This window comes from Mesoplodon densirostris, chromosome 8, assembly GCF_025265405.1.
Source record: "Mesoplodon densirostris isolate mMesDen1 chromosome 8, mMesDen1 primary haplotype, whole genome shotgun sequence".
Lineage (NCBI taxonomy): Eukaryota > Metazoa > Chordata > Mammalia > Artiodactyla > Ziphiidae > Mesoplodon > Mesoplodon densirostris.
In genome coordinates, this window is record NC_082668.1 from 3,112,805 (window position 1) to 3,130,124 (window position 17,320).

The 17,320-nt window shown below is 42.4% G+C and overlaps 1 protein-coding gene across 2 annotated transcripts in view; it reads right to left on the minus strand.

Annotated features, from left to right (window-relative positions):
* The window catches only part of UBE2F (ubiquitin conjugating enzyme E2 F (putative)), a 51,890-nt gene that overhangs the window by 19,153 nt on the left and 15,417 nt on the right, over positions 1-17,320 (minus strand). The window contains exons 3-4 of one of the 2 annotated variants that reach the window (XM_060105779.1): positions 17,159-17,188; positions 13,028-13,093 (exon numbers count right to left, since the gene is read on the minus strand). In XM_060105779.1, coding sequence (XP_059961762.1) covers positions 13,028-13,093; positions 17,159-17,188 — 96 coding nt within the window. The remainder of the gene's footprint in view (positions 1-13,027; positions 13,094-17,158; positions 17,189-17,320) is intronic. The other variant, XM_060105780.1, reaches the window with a different exon arrangement.

A 17,320-nucleotide genomic window follows, 5' to 3' on the forward strand; every position in this document is an offset into this window, starting at 1 on the left:
AAAATCACCGTCTCAGCAACTGTGCCCGGTCAGCAGTTGTGGGCTGGCTGGCCGAGTGCTTGGTACAGCCTTCAGAACAGAGCAGGCCCTCTGGAAAGGGGCTGGAGGGTACGCAGAAGAATGTCCAGGGTCAGAGCGGCACCGCCGTGCCCCCCCGCCCCCCCCCCAGGTCTGCAGACCCCACAGCTCAGTCCCACTCCCTCGCTGCGCCGCCCACCTCTCTGCCTCTCCTGGAGTCCGCCCGCGGTGGGCTCGGCTGAGTTGCAAGCGCTGCTGGTGTGGCTGCCAACAGAGGGCGCTCCAGCATGAATGCCCCCAACAGGAGTTAAATTACTCTGAACTTCACAATTTGATAAAATTACCACCATCTTTAAAACGAATGTTCAACTTCCTCTAAAATATTATCATCGTGAACAAATCAGCAATATTTCATTTATCACTTCCCTCAGCTTTTTATATAAAACGAACATTTAATAGGAAGTTGTTGGTCTCAAACCAGCCACCATTAAAAAACCATTTTTCTTCTTTAAGGGCGTTGAGATTGCGTCAACATTTATGTCTGTCCCGCAGTGAGAACTCGCCTTATCTCGCTGTGTTACACAGGGAGCCCTCTGTGCCCTGGAGCCTACTCCCCCCTTCCTGCCAGGAACCATATGCCAGTGTCTTCCAGCCAGGGTACGGGTACTGTGGGGAGGACACACTCTCCACGGGGTCTGTGGGCACTGACGGCTTTAAGAGAACCCACTTCTAGACGGCCAGTGTCCGTGAGTGCCCTATCATGAAATGAGTCTGCCCAGCAGTACTTGTGAGGTCAAGGAGTCCCGCCAGCTGTCCCTTCCCAACTCCCCTTCCACTGTCTTTCTCCCACTTGTAAAAGAAGGCCTACTGCTCATCCAGCCTCTTCCTATGATGCACTGCACCAAGGTGTGATGCACTGGTCAGAGTAAAGCTCCTTGAATCGAGGCACCATGTGGGGCTGTGTCTTTCCCTATCTTACACCCATTTCTGTAAAGGGCAAAGCATGGCATTAAAGATAAGATGTCCCAGTTCAAGCTGGAATGTCTGGAAGTTAGACACACCGTGGAGCCCGATGGCAGGGATGATTAGATTTCATTTAGTACCGTCAATCATGGGACTACTGGAACAGAATGCCTCACCCCCACGAGACGCAAGCAAAGAGGGTGCCAAGAAGCAAGAGGCCCGTGCCTTCCCCCGCGTGGTGCCAGCCCCACACCTCACCTCTCCACTAGGGGTTAAACTCGAAGTAAGGTAGCTGTTGGAGACACATCTTAATTTAGAGCCTTTGCCAAAGAGGGAGTCTGGGCAGTTAGAACTGGTCCTGCCTATTGATGCACAAGGCAGAAATTTCTGATACACTGAATAAGCTAAATCTGCAGCCACGAGTTTTTGTAAAGCCTAAGTTTTTAATATTATATTGGTAGGGGTATGAAGAAATTAATATCACAATTTTCTCAATGCTTTCTGAATATTTCAGGTAACATGAGAGGCCGTCAAGTGAAGAATGATGGGTATGATTAGCGGTCAGTTGGCAGGTCTTAGGAAAGTGGTTTTGGTGCGTACCTCGGAAAATGCGACAAAGGGATTCTGATGACTGGGTTTGTAAAGCCATTTTCCAACCAGGTGGTTCCCAACTCTTTGCTTTCAACAAAATATAAGAAGGAACCTAATCTAGTAATCAGCTGAAAGACCACAGTAAAATACCTTGTATGATTTTTGGCCCCTAACTTTGAAGTCCAGGGACACAAAGACGTAGTGACAACAAACACCTTCCGTGCTTGCCTACTTATTTATATGAACAAGCAGCTCTCAGTGTCTACACCTACCAAGACAAAAGGAAGGAATAAAACTGATACTGACCCCTTCTTTCTGGCATTAAGTAACATCGTTCACAAGCACATCAACTAAATCAGAAAAATGCTAAGAGTAGCCTCTCATTCTCAGATACATTTCCGATGAAATGCTATTTTGTTTAGTAACCATCACTATTTATCCAACAAACATTTGATGAACGCGACTATGTGTCAGGCACTGTTCCAGGCACCACCAGCAAGAGACCTTCCTGCCCTCATGAAGCTTACATTCTAGTGGGAAGAAACAAAGTAAGTAAGTTAATCATATAACAGAAAGTGAAAAAGAGCTGAGGGGCCAGGAGGTGGGAGGAGCTGCAATTTTAAATAGGGAGGTCTGAGAGTGAAGGCTTGAAAACGGAGGGTACCCGGGAGAGGAACACTCCAGGTGTGGAAGCGTGGTGAGAGACCCGTGAGAGGGCCTGATGCATTCAGGGAACACGCAGAGGCCAGAAGGTGAGGCAGGGGAAGGGGAAGCCGCGGCTGCAGAGGTAGCAGCCCCGGCCTCGCCGGCCACTGTCAAGTGCGCTGGCTTTTATTCAGCAGGGCAGGGAGCCACAAGAGGGGCCTGAGCAGAGGAGGTGCAGGAGCAGCTGGAGTAGAGATACTGTGATGGTAGCAACACCAGGATTTGCTGGCAGATTAGGGGTGGGGCGGGGAAGAAAGGAGTCGAAGCGCTGCGCTGTTTGACCCTGCAATGGAGAAGGGCAGAGCCGTCACCTCGAAGATAAAAAGACTGCAGAGGGCACAGGTGCGCCAAGTCCAACGTCGGACTTGAGATTAATTTGAGATTTCACGTCAACAACCAAGTGGAGACCCTGATCGGCAGCCGACAGAGCTTTCTGGGTAGAGCTTTCTGGAGTGTAGGGGAGAGGTCAGGGCTGCATGCGAAGTTCAGGAGCTGTGTATAGGAGCATCCAGATTTCATGAGCTGGCGAGGTCCCCAAGGACCTGACTATGGAGGTCCAAGGACAGTGCAAAGCCTTGAGGCATCCCCGACTTGGGTCAGGAGACGGGACAGGAAGGGCAGTGGCAGCAACAGAAGAAAAGCGGGAGCCAGGAGCTGGTACAAACAATGGCAGCAATCGTTCAGAAGAACATGCTCAACACCCAGGAGTCTCACGGTGATAGGAACTTCTGAAATAATTAACTATAATAGTTACGAAACAGTACGACAGGGTGAAAAAATTCTTATAGGCAGAGGAATGTTTATATCAGGATAAAATTCTATGAGACAAGTGAAACAAAAATACATGGGTGCAAGGAGAAAAAGCAGCCACGAACATTTTCCAACCATTAAAGTGGAGCTTGTTCATATATATATGTATTTTTTTAATGCATGATGGTGGGTGTAGCCATGGTATTTAGATTCTACTGGAAACATTTTAAAGAGTCAAATAATACTTTCTCCTTTAAATGTCAATATTTACAGCACACTGGAAATTACACTCTATGCAAATTTTAAACTTAAGGGCAGGAAAAACACAATCCCTGCCAAGATAACCTTGTAGATCGGGGGTTGGCAAACTCTCTCTGAAAAGGGCCAGGCGCTACGTACTTGGGGCTTTGGGCTACAGGCCTCTGTCATGTACTGTTTTATTTTTTATTTTTTTAAACAGCCCTTTAAAAATGCACAAACCATTCTCAGCTCGAGGGCTGCACAACAACTGGCCTGGGGTGGGCTTTGGCTCACAGGCCTGGCTTGCCCACACTCAGGTAAAAATATAGCAAAACAAAACTGCGGCGCCAAGCTGAGTGACACGGAGCACCCGTGCAGCGGGCTCACTTAAGAGGGAGAGCCGCTGTGGGCTGGGCTAGTCAGGGGAGCCTGTGGGGCGGGCGTTAGAGAAGACCTGAAAACAAGCACCACTAGCAGCACAGCAACAGGCACGCGGACACGTGGAGCGTGGACCACGTGCAGTTGCCGGAAGCTCTGCTCATGGCCCAGTCAGCCACACTGTGGCTGCTTTAAAGGAGCCACTGAGGCACATGGACTGAGTACCAGCTGCTCCACAGCTGGCGGGCCGCTTCACATCAGGCGGTGCCACAGGGACCTGGGGAGGAGCGGGTCAGGGGAAAGGAGACAGAGTTGGGGGCGGATGGTGAGGGGAGCGTAGAGAGGAAGGCCGCTGGGAGCAGAGAAGGAGCCAGGCCGGGCGGAGCTGCAGACAGACCCCGAGTCAGCTGTGAGACAGGGGTGCTGAGATTCAGAGGAAACAGCGAACATGAGGAAAGAAATGGAGAAGACTTTTTAGATGTAGTAGCCCCCAACAGAATATCAAGAGCTAAAAAACATAATATCTGAAACGAATACTTCACTGGATGAGCCTCAGAGTCAATCGAATGCTGCAGGGATTTCCCTGGCGTCCTGTGGTTAGGACTCGGAGCTCTCACTGCCAAGGGCACAGGTTCAATCCCTGGTCAGGGAACTAAGATTCCACAAGCTGTGCAGTGTGGCCAAAAACAAAGCAAACAAAACTCAGCAGAAACAGAAACGACCACAGTGAGGCACAGAGAGAAAAGTGAACAAAACCTTGTGACCCCAATGGAGGTCTAGTTTATATGTACAGGGAATATATAGGTAAGAGATATATCTTTTTTTAAGTTTTACTTGGGGATATGCATACTTTTTAAATATTTATTTTATTTATTTATTATCTTTATTTTTATTTTTTATTTTTGGCTGTGTCGGGTGTTAGTTGCGCGTGGGCTCTTCGTTGTGGCGCTCGGGCTTCTCTCTAGTTGCGACATGCAGGTTTTCTCTTCTCCAGCTGCGGCACACGGGCTCCAGAGCACGTGGGCTCTGTAGTTTGTGGCACACAGGCTCTCTAGTTGAAGTGCTTGAGCTCAGTAGTTGTGACATGGGGGCTTAGATGCCCTGCAGCATGTGCGATCTTAGTTCGCCAACCAGGGATTGAACCCGCTTCCCTGGGTTCAATGCATTGGAAGGCGAATTCTTTACCACTGGACCGCCAGGGAAGTCCCTAGATGAGAGATATTAACATTCGTATATCTAACTGGAGTCCCATAAAGGGGTTATAGATAAAATACTGAAAGAAATGTTGGTCAGTTATTTCTAAATTTTATGAAAACTGTAACTCACAGATCCAAAAAGGTCAATAAACCCCAAGTGAGATAAACAGAAAGAAAACCACATCAAAGCACATCATAATAACAGTGCTAAAAACTGTGACAAAGAGAGAACATTAAAAACAGCCAGAGAATAAAATGCACATCACATAAAATGAAACAAAGAATCACCACTAACTTCTTATAAGAAAAAAAATGGGGCCTCCCTGGTGGCGCAGTGGTTGAGAGTCCGCCTGCCGATGCAGGGGATACGGGTTCGTGCCCCGGTCTGGGAGGATCCCATATGCCGCGGAGCGGCTGGGCCCGTGAGCCATGGCCGTTGAGCCTGCGCGTCCGGAGCCTGTGCTCCGCAACGGGAGAGGCCACAACAGTGAGAGGCCCGCGTACAGCAAAAAAAAAAAAAAAAAAAAGAAAAAAAATGTCAGAAGGCAGTAGAATGATATCCTTAAAATGTGGAAATTGTCAACTTAAGAATTCAATATTCAGCAAAGCTGGCAGAATTCATCATTCAGAAAATCTGCACTACAAAAAAAAATCCAAGGATGTTCTTCAGGCAGAAGAAAAATAACAGATGGGAACTCAGATCTACAAAAAGGAATGAACGTTGTTAAGTGGTAAATATGTTGATAAATATATGAAGAAAATATAATTATCTAAAACAAAAATAATAACGTATTCTGGGTTATAACAAATGTACAGTAAATGAGACTATAAGATAAAGGGTTGGATGGGGAAATGGAAGTATAGCAATATTAGTCTAAGCTTCCACCTTAAGAACTAAAGAAAGAAGAGCAAATAAAACTGAAAACAAGCAAATATGAGCAGAAAACAAAAAAAAATATTAGAGGAAAGTCAATGAAACCAAAAACTGGTTCCTTGCAGAGACCAATATAATTGATAACCTAGGGCTTCCCTGGTGGTGCAGTGGTTGAGGGTCCGCCTGCCGATGCAGGGGACACGGGTTCGTGCCCCAGTCTGGGAAGATCCCACATGCCACGGAGCGGCTGGGCCCGTGAGCCATGGCCGCTGAGCCTGCGCGTCCGGAGCCTTTGCTCCACAACGGGAGAGGCCACAACAGTGAGAGGCCCGCGTACCACAAAAAAAAAAAAATTGATAACCTCTAGCTAACTTCATCAAGAATACAGAAAACAGAAATTTTCAATGGCAGGAATTAAAGAGGGGATATCAACACAGACTCTACAGAACTTAAAAGGGTCAGAAGATATTAAGAGCAACCTTATACCAATAAATTTGAAAACGTAGATGTATGAACAAATTCTTTGAAACATACAAATCACCAAAGCTCACTCAAAAATAAGAAGTCCAAGTAACCCTTATCTATTTAAGAACTTTTATTCATAGTGTACTTAAACTCTTACCACAAAAACAAAACAACAAAATACTAGACCTAGGTGGCTTTACTGGCGAATTCTACCATTTAATAAAGAATTAATAGTAATTCTACATAAAACTCTTCCAGGAAACAGAAGGTTACACTTCCCCATTCATCCCAGGAAGAGTAAGGAGGGGAGGGGAAGGAAAGAAACTAGAGCCTTATCTTGCACCATATGCAAAAATTAACTCAAAATGACTCACAGACCTAACTTTAAAACCTAAAGCTATAAAACGCCTTAAAAAAAAAAAAAAAAAAAGGAAATCTTTGCATTTCTTAGACAAAGATTTCTTAGGACACAAAAAGCACTGTATTAGTTTTGTATTGGTTGCTGTAATAAATTACCACAAACGTAGCAGCTTAAACAATAAAAACTTACTATCTTTTGTAGGTCATTTGTCCAAAACGAATCTCACTGGGCTAACATAAGAGTTGGCAGGGCTGCATCTCTTTCTGGTGGCTCTAGGAAAAATCCATTTCCCTCACTTTCCAGCTTTAAGCAGCCACCTGTATTCCTTGGCTCACAGCCCCTTCCTCCACCTTCAAAGTCACTGACGGCCAATGGAAATAATAACACATGCAACAACATGGATGACTCTCAAAAGCACTGTGCTCAGTGAAAGAAGCCATGGACAAAATGCTACATACTGGTTGGGGCCATTTATATGACATTCTGGAAAAGGTAAAACAACAGGGCAGAATTCAGATCAATGATTGCCAGGGGCTGGGGGTGAGGAGAGGAAACTGACTACAAAGGGGCCCAACTTTTGAGCTGATGGAAACATTTTATGTGTATCTTGATTGTGTTGGTGTTTACACAACTGTATGTGTCTGTCAAAATGTAGAGAACAGTACACCTAAGAACAGTGGCTTTACTGTCTGTAAATTATACCTCACTAAACATGATTTTTAAAACAGATAAAGGTAAAGCCTGCTACATAAAAGGCACCATCAGGTGGTCCAGGAAAATGAAGGAGCGCTGGCAATTTTTACAATGCCAAAAGCTCAACATTTAAACAGTGTGTCATTTTTAAATATTTTATATAATTATACACGTTTTTACTGGTAACCATAAGAATATATATTTAACTGTGGTAATGAATGGCTTCTAAAACAGTACATCAGACATTTAATTTCACACCCACTCCTAGAAACCTGAGCATCCCAAGAGAGAATTTGCCTCAGTTTTACGTGCGAGGCAGAGGGCAGAAATCAGTGGAAAAACGGTATATATCGGACAACATGTCACCTACTTGGCAGTAAGCAGAGACATATTGCTTCAACACAGTTCTTGCAAGCAGCAAGGAAAAGAGCAGTGAATGTTTCCCTAACAAAAGTTAGCTGATGTGAAGGCAGATAACCGACTGTCTCAAGAGCAATCACCACATATCTATTATATATGAAAGGAGAAGAATTGCCACCTGCATTTCCAGGATTATTTGAAAGAAAAGACTCCATCAGGAAAAAGTCTGTCCCTCATGATGGGTATCCATATAAAGCTAAAAATCAACCAGGGATGAGAGTACACATTCTGTGTCTGAAACCGTGACATATTAACAGTAAAATACACACAAACTACTATGAGACTGGGGTGGTGGTCAAGCCAAAGGCCTGCTTCAGTGCTCTGACCCATTTCTGTATCTTTTAACACGTCCATGATTATTTAAATGTTGTTCCAAAATGTTCATGTGTGGAACCAAACCTGTGTTTCAGGCTCACTAACCATATTTCTTTGCTCAGAAACTGGGAATCTTACTTTATTTCACACTAAGAAATTTTTCCTTCTATAACTCCAAAGCTCTGAAACAAAGCTTAGAATAACTAAGAACCAAACATAATGGGGATAACAGATAAAACAATTTAAATTTCATGACTCAGTGTAAGGCACACTTTTATTATCATGCTCATCAGTTAGGGAGTTTTTATAAATTAAATGTTAAAATTAAGAAAACATGACAAATCTAATAATCAACACATTTAAAAACATACTTACGTGAATATACACATAAATATACAAGATTTACAATGTAGCTATAGAATTCCCTAATCAGAATTTTTAATATATGTAACAATAATAAAAAGGATGTTATTAACCATTAAAAAAACCTCTCACAGGGACTTTCCTGGTGGCACAGTGGTTAAGAATCCGCCTGCCAATGCAGGGGACACAGGTTTGATCCCTGGTCTGGGAAGATCCCACGTGCCACGGAGCAACTAAGCCCGTGTGCCACAACTACTGAGCCCGCGTGCCACAACTACTGAGCCCGCGCGCCTAGAGCCTGTGCTCCACAACAAGTCACCACAATGAGAAGCCAGCACACCATGCTAAAGAGTAGCCCGTGCTCACCGCAACTAGAGAAAGCCCACGTGCAGCAACGGAGACCCAACGCAGACGAAAATAAATAAAATTAAAGAACAAAAAAACAGGGCTTCCCTGGTGGCGCAGTGGTTGAGAGTCCACCTGCCGATGCAGGGGACGCGGGTTCGTGTCCCGGTTCGGGAAGATCCCACATGCCGCGGAGCGGCTGGGCCCGTGAGCCATGGCCGCTGAGCCTGCGCGTCCAGAGCCTGTGCTCCGCAACGGGAGAGGCCACAACAGTGACAGGCCCACGTACCGCAAAAAACAAAAAAAACAACCAAACAAACAAACAAACAAAGAAACAACCTCCCATATCTAATAAAGAACTTATACCAGGTATATAAAACTTACAACTCGATAATGAGACAAGCAATACAATTTTTAAATGGGTAAAATATTTGAATAGACACTTGAACAAAGGAGGTATACAGAGAGTAAACAAGCTTGGGAAATGATGCCCAACATCTTTAGTCACTAGGGAAATGCAAATTAAAGTCACAATGAGACACATGCCTAACAGAATGGCTAAAATTGAAAAGACTGATAATACTAGCTATTGGCAAGAACGTAGTGTAACTGGAATTCTCATTCATTGCTAGCAGGAATGCAAAATAGTACTTTCGTTTTGGAAAAGAGCATGGCAGTGTTTTATGCAGTTAAACTTACTCTTATCACATAACCTAGTAATTGCACTGCCAGGAGAAATAAAAAACATTGGCAAACGAAGACCTGCCCACAAAGGTTTACAGCAGCTTTATTCACAATGGCCCAGAAGTGGAAATAACACAAAGGTTCATCAATAACCTGTTATAAATAAACTGGAATACACCCATACAATAGAATACAGCTCATCAATAAAAAGATACAAAATACCACATAGATGAAACTCAAAAGCATTATGCTGACTAAAATAATGTAACTTATACCTCAATCAACATTGCTTAAAAAATTTTTTTTAAATCAATCTAAGTTTCCACCTTAGGAAGGTAGAAAAAGAAAAGCAAATTAAACCCAAGGTATAAGGAAGGAAATAATAAAGAGCAGAAACCAATAAAATGGATAAACAACTGAGAAAAACAAAAACTTGCTCTTGTAAAAGATCAACTGGATAAGCCTCAAGCTAACATGATCAAGGAAAAAAAGAGAAGATCCAAATAAACCAACATTAGGAATAAAAACAGGGACATCAGTACAGATCCCACAGACCTCAGTAGACTAATAAGAAAATATTCCAAACAACTTTGGATGGTATGAGAATGCTAAGAGCAGTGTTACTCATCATAGCCAAAAGCTGGAAAGAATTCAAAGGCCCATCAATAGGAAAATAAATAATTACATCATATTCATACAACAAATACTGCTACCCACCACAATACACATGAATTTAAAAACATGTTACATGAAAGAAGCCAGAGAATAAGAATACATAATATGATTCCATTTATATGAAATTCAAGAACTGACAAAACTAATTTATGGTAAGAGAAATCAGAAAGCAATTTTGGGTGGGTAGCAGGGAGTGAGGAATTGACTGCAAAGAGGAAGAAGGGAACTTTGGGGATGCTGGAAATATGTTTACTGGGATTGTGGTTACACAGGGATGTGTATCCATTTTGCAAAACTTATTACGCTCTACAGTTCAAGTTAGTATATTTTATTGTTTGTAATTTTATACCTCAGCAAAATTTATTTAAAAAGTAAAAACTAAAATTAAAAAAAAAAAGGTCCATGGTCCCCTCTGCCTACAAGCCACCATGTCACAGTGGGAGCAGGCTGAGGGGACCTCCACAAGTCAACTGGGCAACTCTGACCTGGACCAGTTTTTCAAATCATCCCTCTAACTTCACAGAAGACTCAGGTGGTATTTCAGCCAGTCTTTAGATTTTTGCTTTGTTTTGTTTTATTTTACTCTCTAGTATTGTTTCTTGTTTTGTGAGTTGATGTGGGGATTTTTTTCTTCTAAGTTCATTTCTTTTCTTTTCCTCTATCACCAAATTACATTTTCATCTTTTCTCTGAAGAGTACATTTATTCCCAAGCATGAGGGACATTCCAAAAACAAACAAAACTATAAAAATGTTACCAAGTACGAACAGGAACTATCTTGCCAGGAGCCAGATAAAGAAGAGCTTTGAGCTTCAAGCGCAGATGCAATTCTTCCACCCTGACCACCTAAATATCTAGATCTCTGTATTATTGAGTTTTCAGACTCAGCCCCAGTATTACTGGCTGCAAATGAGCCAGTTTCAATAACATCTGCTCCATATACTGTTAAGACTTTACTACTTAGACCTATCTCTATAGTTTTCCTTTAATAACTAAGAAGAGCATGACTCCAAAAAGTTTTTTAAAAAACCAGGATATTGGGCAAGTTTTTAGGGTTGGCAGGTCTCTGCCATGCTTCGCTTAAAAACAAAGGACAAGAGCCACAGCAGCTTTCTGAGTCACTGACACCACAAAATATGGGCACACACACAGCGCCTAAAGAGCACACCACACAAAGCTCCATGTGTGCACTTCCACAAATATAAATGCTCAAGTACTAAGCAGTTACAGGCACCAAAACACAAATTCCTTTTTTACCTGATGGAATAGTGAACACAAAAACTGTAACAAACAATCATGCTGCAGTTTCAAGAATAATAAGAACACCAAAGATGGTATCATAGACATAATCTCAATAAGAACAACATCCATGTAATTTAGTAAAAAAAATTCAGTTAAAAAACAGAAAAAAGAAAGACTTATCCAGAGGTTGGTTGGACTCCACACAAACTCACTCATGTAAGACAGTAATAAGCCTGGCAAAAGCAAACAAGGTCTCTGAATAGCTGAGAATCACAAAGCTCTCACAAATGCCCTAAAAAGGCAGAGAGAAGAAAATATTTTTACTACAAACACCCAAGTGTGAGACTACTTAGTAAACAGAGAACCGATCTTAATTGCCACAATTTCTGAAAATACCCTGCATTGCTTAACAGTAATAGTAACTGACGTTCATAATGGTGACCTCTGGTCACCTGGTAACAGAGTGTGCTCAGTATCCCTCACTAAAAAGGGCAGAACTTGCAATGTGTTTATGAAGGTGGTCAAAGAATGGTTAGAACCTCCATCACTTCACAGTTAAAAGTCCTGAGCTTCAGTCCTCTCTCGAGGTCAGGCTTGTGGAACGTCCATTTCTGAGAACGATGATCTGATGTTAGTATCTCTACCCTAGTACTCACTCATCTTAGAAATGGAAATGGTACCAGACTGAATTTATGGATACGCCCCAGAGTCGTCTGTAGAACCACCACACAGACTAAATGAATTTTTTAAAGTTTTCAAGCACATTTTGAAAATGGTATTTCTCCTGTTATAATACATCTTCTTCCATGAAAAAAAAACCATCCTACCTGCAGGGAGACAATGCCAGGGCTTATTTGTGGGTTCATTACCACCTACTGAAATTCTGCATTCTTTCACTTTTTAACTAAATTAGCTAGTGACTCATTATTCTCGGTTTCTCACTCCCTTTCCCTCCCCCAAATAAAATAACACCCTCTACTTCCTCCACAACATTGCTTCCCCTCTTGTTAATTCCCCCTGTCCTGCTTTCTTCCTTCACCACCCAGCCCACAGCAGCTCCACTGACCATGGCACCCATTGTCAACATAAACACCAGAGGGCTGCACTGTTGAAACGTGCAACTCCCAGAGCTCCACTGTAACCAGGAAAAACCCAAGCCCTCCCTCTAGCTGCGCAGTGCGACCAAGGAGAAATATCTACCAGCTCGGAGCACTTGGAGCTTGGACACTTGATCAGTGCTAACAAGGACAGCTGGTAATCTGCTTGCTTCCTGGTGCCTGTAACAGGCCGGGCTGAAGTGCTTCACACCCATTATCTATTTAATCCTCACAACGGTCCCATGAGATAGGTTCTATTTGATCCCCACTCTGTATAGCTGGGTAGGCTGCAGCTGAGACGTTATTAAGAAATTTAACCATGGCCACACTGTTGCTAAATGGCAGAGCAGGATCTGAATCCAGTTATGACCTCAGAGCTCATACTCTCCACCCTACACCAGGAGCCTTCGTTGTCATTCGCTGGGGGCGTTAATGTCTGCACCTAGTTACTGGGTACACGCCACATGCCTCAGAGCACTTCACTATGCTTTATTGGACTAGAGCATGTATCTCGTCTTCATATGGAATGGTCATTACCGTCATAACTTTCAAAAAGTTGGAGGACAAATCAAACCAAATATTATAGATTTCAAAAGCCTTTGGAATTTGCTGTTTGAAAATCACTTTAATACTTACACATGTAAGAATATTACCTGGGGTGACAGTTAGCTGAAAGCAATGAAGCTTGTTTGGATCAGGAAAATACACTTTACACGTACCTGCAAAAGAAACAGGCCGTCATGAAGGTCTGACAGTTAGCAGCAGTCCTTACGTTGAGGCTAACTTTGAAACACATGGGAAAGTTTAACGGTGCTGAGGAATCTACAGACTAAACCGGTATATTTCCCCTATCTGTTTAATAATAATTATGCCAATGTGCTGAAGTTGCAAACCAGTGATATTTGCTTTGTGTTTTCCTCCTTACAGTTTTTTATTAGTTAGTTCCAAATTGGGATGTTATCTTTAACCCTTTAAATGGTCCCTAAAAATAGAGATCTTTCCATTAATTTCAAGAATGATGCTACTTTACTTTGAAAAGAAGAAACCATACCTCAAGGAGATTAATGTATGTGGGTAAAGGCTAACTAAACACAGAAAAAACAGAAAAAGAGCCCAGGCCAAACTTCTGGTCTGTTCACCCAGCACCACAGTCATCTGTACCCACCACAGCAAAGAGAAGTTAAAAGCAACTGTGCCAGCTAAGGTAGCTCACACCCAGACCACGGCTTTTCTTTTTTCTTTTTTTGCGGTACGCGGGCCTCTCACTGTTGTGGCCTCTCCCGTTGTGGAGCAACAGGCTCCGGACGCGCAGGCTCAGCGGCCATGGCTCACGGGCCCAGCCGCATGTGGGATCTTCCTGGACTGGGGCACGAACCCGTGTCCCCTGCATCGGCAGGCGGAGTCTCAACCACTGCGCCACCAGGGAAGCCCTCTCTTTTTTTTTTTTAATGTCTTCACAACCCGACCGATAGTTCAGCTTGGTTTTGCTGGTGACAGGATGCTCTGCTGACTTGGACGGCAACACTCTTAAGCGTATGTGCACTGCACCAGAATGGTCTGGATCAGGAGACCCAAGTAGTTCCACTGGAGAAGAGCTACTGCAGAGGTGCAGACAGGGCAAGACATCCTACATCTGCCTCCTTCAGACAAACGATGCAGAAGAGGGGTAAATACCCAAGGGATAAATACTGAAGGAATGTGGAGGGAATATGCATAGAAATTGTCTGTATTTTATAAACCTGGAAAATATTATGCTAGATTCCTTGGGTCGTCTGCTATTTCTTACAAGTCCTGATGAAAATATTTGCCTAGTTTTACATGGTATGAATTTTCATCAAAAATAGGACAATTCAAATTTAGCCTTGGAAACAGCCTTAGAGACCATCTAATCCAACATCATCAATCGTGAGAGATGACATGAAGGTCCAGAGAAGTTCAGTGACCAGCCCCAGACCACACAGGTTATCAACAGAAGGAAGTTTAGTTCCCAAATTAAAAACTAGTTCATGCCTCATTTCATTACTTCATGAACATGCCAGAGATAAAAACACATAAAAACAATGCAGAACTGTTAGTGGGATTTCTTTTTCTGACTAATCCCTCAGAAAAATCGCTGCAGAGTGAAAGGCAACTCCATCTAGAAGAACAGGAAAGGGTCTCAGAGGTTACATTGTCATTTTCCTTGTTTTCAAAATAAAGAAACCAGGGGCCAAAGAGTTCAAGGCTTTCACCCAAACCACACACTTGAACTGTGTGGAATAATTTAAAAGGCATTCGTTTTTCCTAATCTTAACTTGGAAAGATAAACACCATTTTTCTAGTGAAATATATGTAACAAAAACATATGACAAGGGCTTAGGAAATGTTTCATTGATTAAAGTTGGCAGCATCCATTTGTTTTTAATGTCTAGTATTCTCCTTTGTTTGTTTTAATAAAAGTACAGATGTAGAAATCAATCCTTCTAATATAGACTGGCCCACCAAGAATAAAGAAATTATTGAGATGGATTAAAAATAACAATAAAACTTCTAAAAAGAACCAAACATTTTAAAGCTAAAAAGAAGTCTTAAGTTCTAACAATGACAACAAAAGGTTAAAAGTCAGCTTCTTGTTTTAGTTCAATGCAGCAGCTTTATTAAAACTCCAGAACCTAGCTTTTCCTCTCTGCAAGCACAGGCTAAGGCTCTCACAGTATCTCCGTCCATCTGAAAGAGATGTCTTCTACTTTTTGCAAACAGAGAAACCTCTACAAACATGCATGAACAGAGCTCCTGAACTAGTTCTGAATCATTACTAAGCAGCACTGCTATATGGCAAGTTATTCTGTTTGCCTTAATATTTTAGAAAGATTATTAATCAGATAGTAAAGATGTATTCTTTGGTGGTTTCTTGTTTCCTCCTTAGTGAGTTGCATACTTTTGGAAAGCCTGGCTTACTTGTATAAACTGATTTACATGTCCCCTCACTTTGAGAGAATAGGCAGGGAGAAGAAGAGAAAGGAAGCATATAGCATGTAGTTTTTAAAATCTGACATCTTAGCTATAAGGGCAAGTAAGATGGGGCACATGCCTTTTTCAAACCTAAGGTTTTTAGTTAAAGTCCTGGTTTGAAAGCCAATTACAGTTTTATTGTTTTTAAACCAAACATTTAGATAACGCTAAACTATACTCTATTAGTTACAAACCAACTATCTCTGTAAGATTAACATACAAGGACAAAATAAACTGGGTGTAAGTTGGAAGTTTCTTATGGTCTTTGATTAAATGCATGTGTATATATGTTCAAGATGGAGGGCCAGGGGGAAGATATGATGGGGGTGGAAAATAGAAGGATTACTTCATTTTCCTTTTTAATTGGACTTTATTAGATTATTATATAATCTGAAAAGAATAGAAAAAAAGAGGGAGAACAGTATAATGAATCCATCACCCAGCTTCGGTATTCTACTAATCTTGCTTCGTCTGTCCTACCCACACACACAGTTATTTGTTTTCCTGGAACGTTTTAAAGCAAATCATTTGTAAATACTTCAGTAGGTGGAAAGATAACCTTTTAATAGAAAGCCAAGATATTTCCTTCTAGTTCTGACTAGAAGAAAACTTTGAAGTCAAGCAACTTTGAAGTCAAAAATCCAGACATTTTTGACTTACACTAAAATATATTTTATAGCACAACCCACTATACTCATACATAAATACTATATATTAAAAATAATTTTTCAAGGAACAATATGTACTTACCCTTACACACTGATTACACAACCACTTAAGGGTTGCACCCCACAATTATCTTTCCAACTTTAGGTGGAGGCTGGGATGGGCCCTCTCTCACCCTGTGTCAGATGGCCTCCGTATCAAACTCTCTCAAGCATTCGCCCAGACTAGGAGACCCACGTATAAAATAGTTCACTCATATTTTTTTTTTTTTTTTTGGTACATGGGTCTCTCACTGTTGTGGCCTCTCCCGTTGCGGAGCACAGGCTCCGGACACGCAGGCTCAGCAGCCATGGCTCACGGGCCCAGCCGCTCCGCGGCATGTGGGATCCTCCCGGACCGGGGCACGAACCCGTGTCCCCCGCATCAGCAGGCGGACTCTCAACCACTGCACCACCAGGGAAGCCCAACAGTTCACTCATATTGATAAATATATTCAGCCTTAACCAAGTATAATGATAAAAAGTTCTAATTTCAAAAAATACTAAAATGGTCGAAGCTTTCAGACTTTGATGGTCTTACAAAGTATAATGGCTTGGGAAGGCATCAATGATAGGGAAAAAAAGAAACACTGACACGTATCACAGGAGTTAACTGGCTGGTAAGCGAGCCTGCTCACGAGTGAGGCCCGCAGTCAGTCCCTGTGTGCTGGGGCAAGAAGGACCTAGCAAGGTGAGGCGACCTGGAGACATCAAGGCAGCACAGCTGTCCTACCTTGGGCACAATGATAAATTACAAATACGCACTTTTCGGGCCAAAAACATGGTATTGTCACTAACAAAAATAGGACTGTCCACCATTGATTTACATGCCTTTTCACCAGAAGAGGACGTGGGACAGAATGCTGTGTAAGAGGAACAAACCCTAACCAAACGCACCTCTGCAACAGGAAGGAGAGGAAGTACTGCCGTACTACATTCTCCTTCTTATCAGAGCCTCGAAAAACATCCTGTTTATTCCTAACATACATATACAACGGGCTTTTTGCTATGCAAAGTTATCAAAACATAAAACAAGCTTCTCCATGCAATTATTTTACAGCATTTAATGTTTGGGGATGCTATACTTACAAGGTAAATTAGCTTCAAGTTCTGCAACCTCTGTAGAAACAAAGAGATTATTGTTAATATTAGTCAATTGCTCCACATAAAATCACCAGCTCTAAACTGGCAATTCCCTCCAGAACAATGAAGAAAACAAACAAACAAACAAAAAACTGAATTAACAGAAAT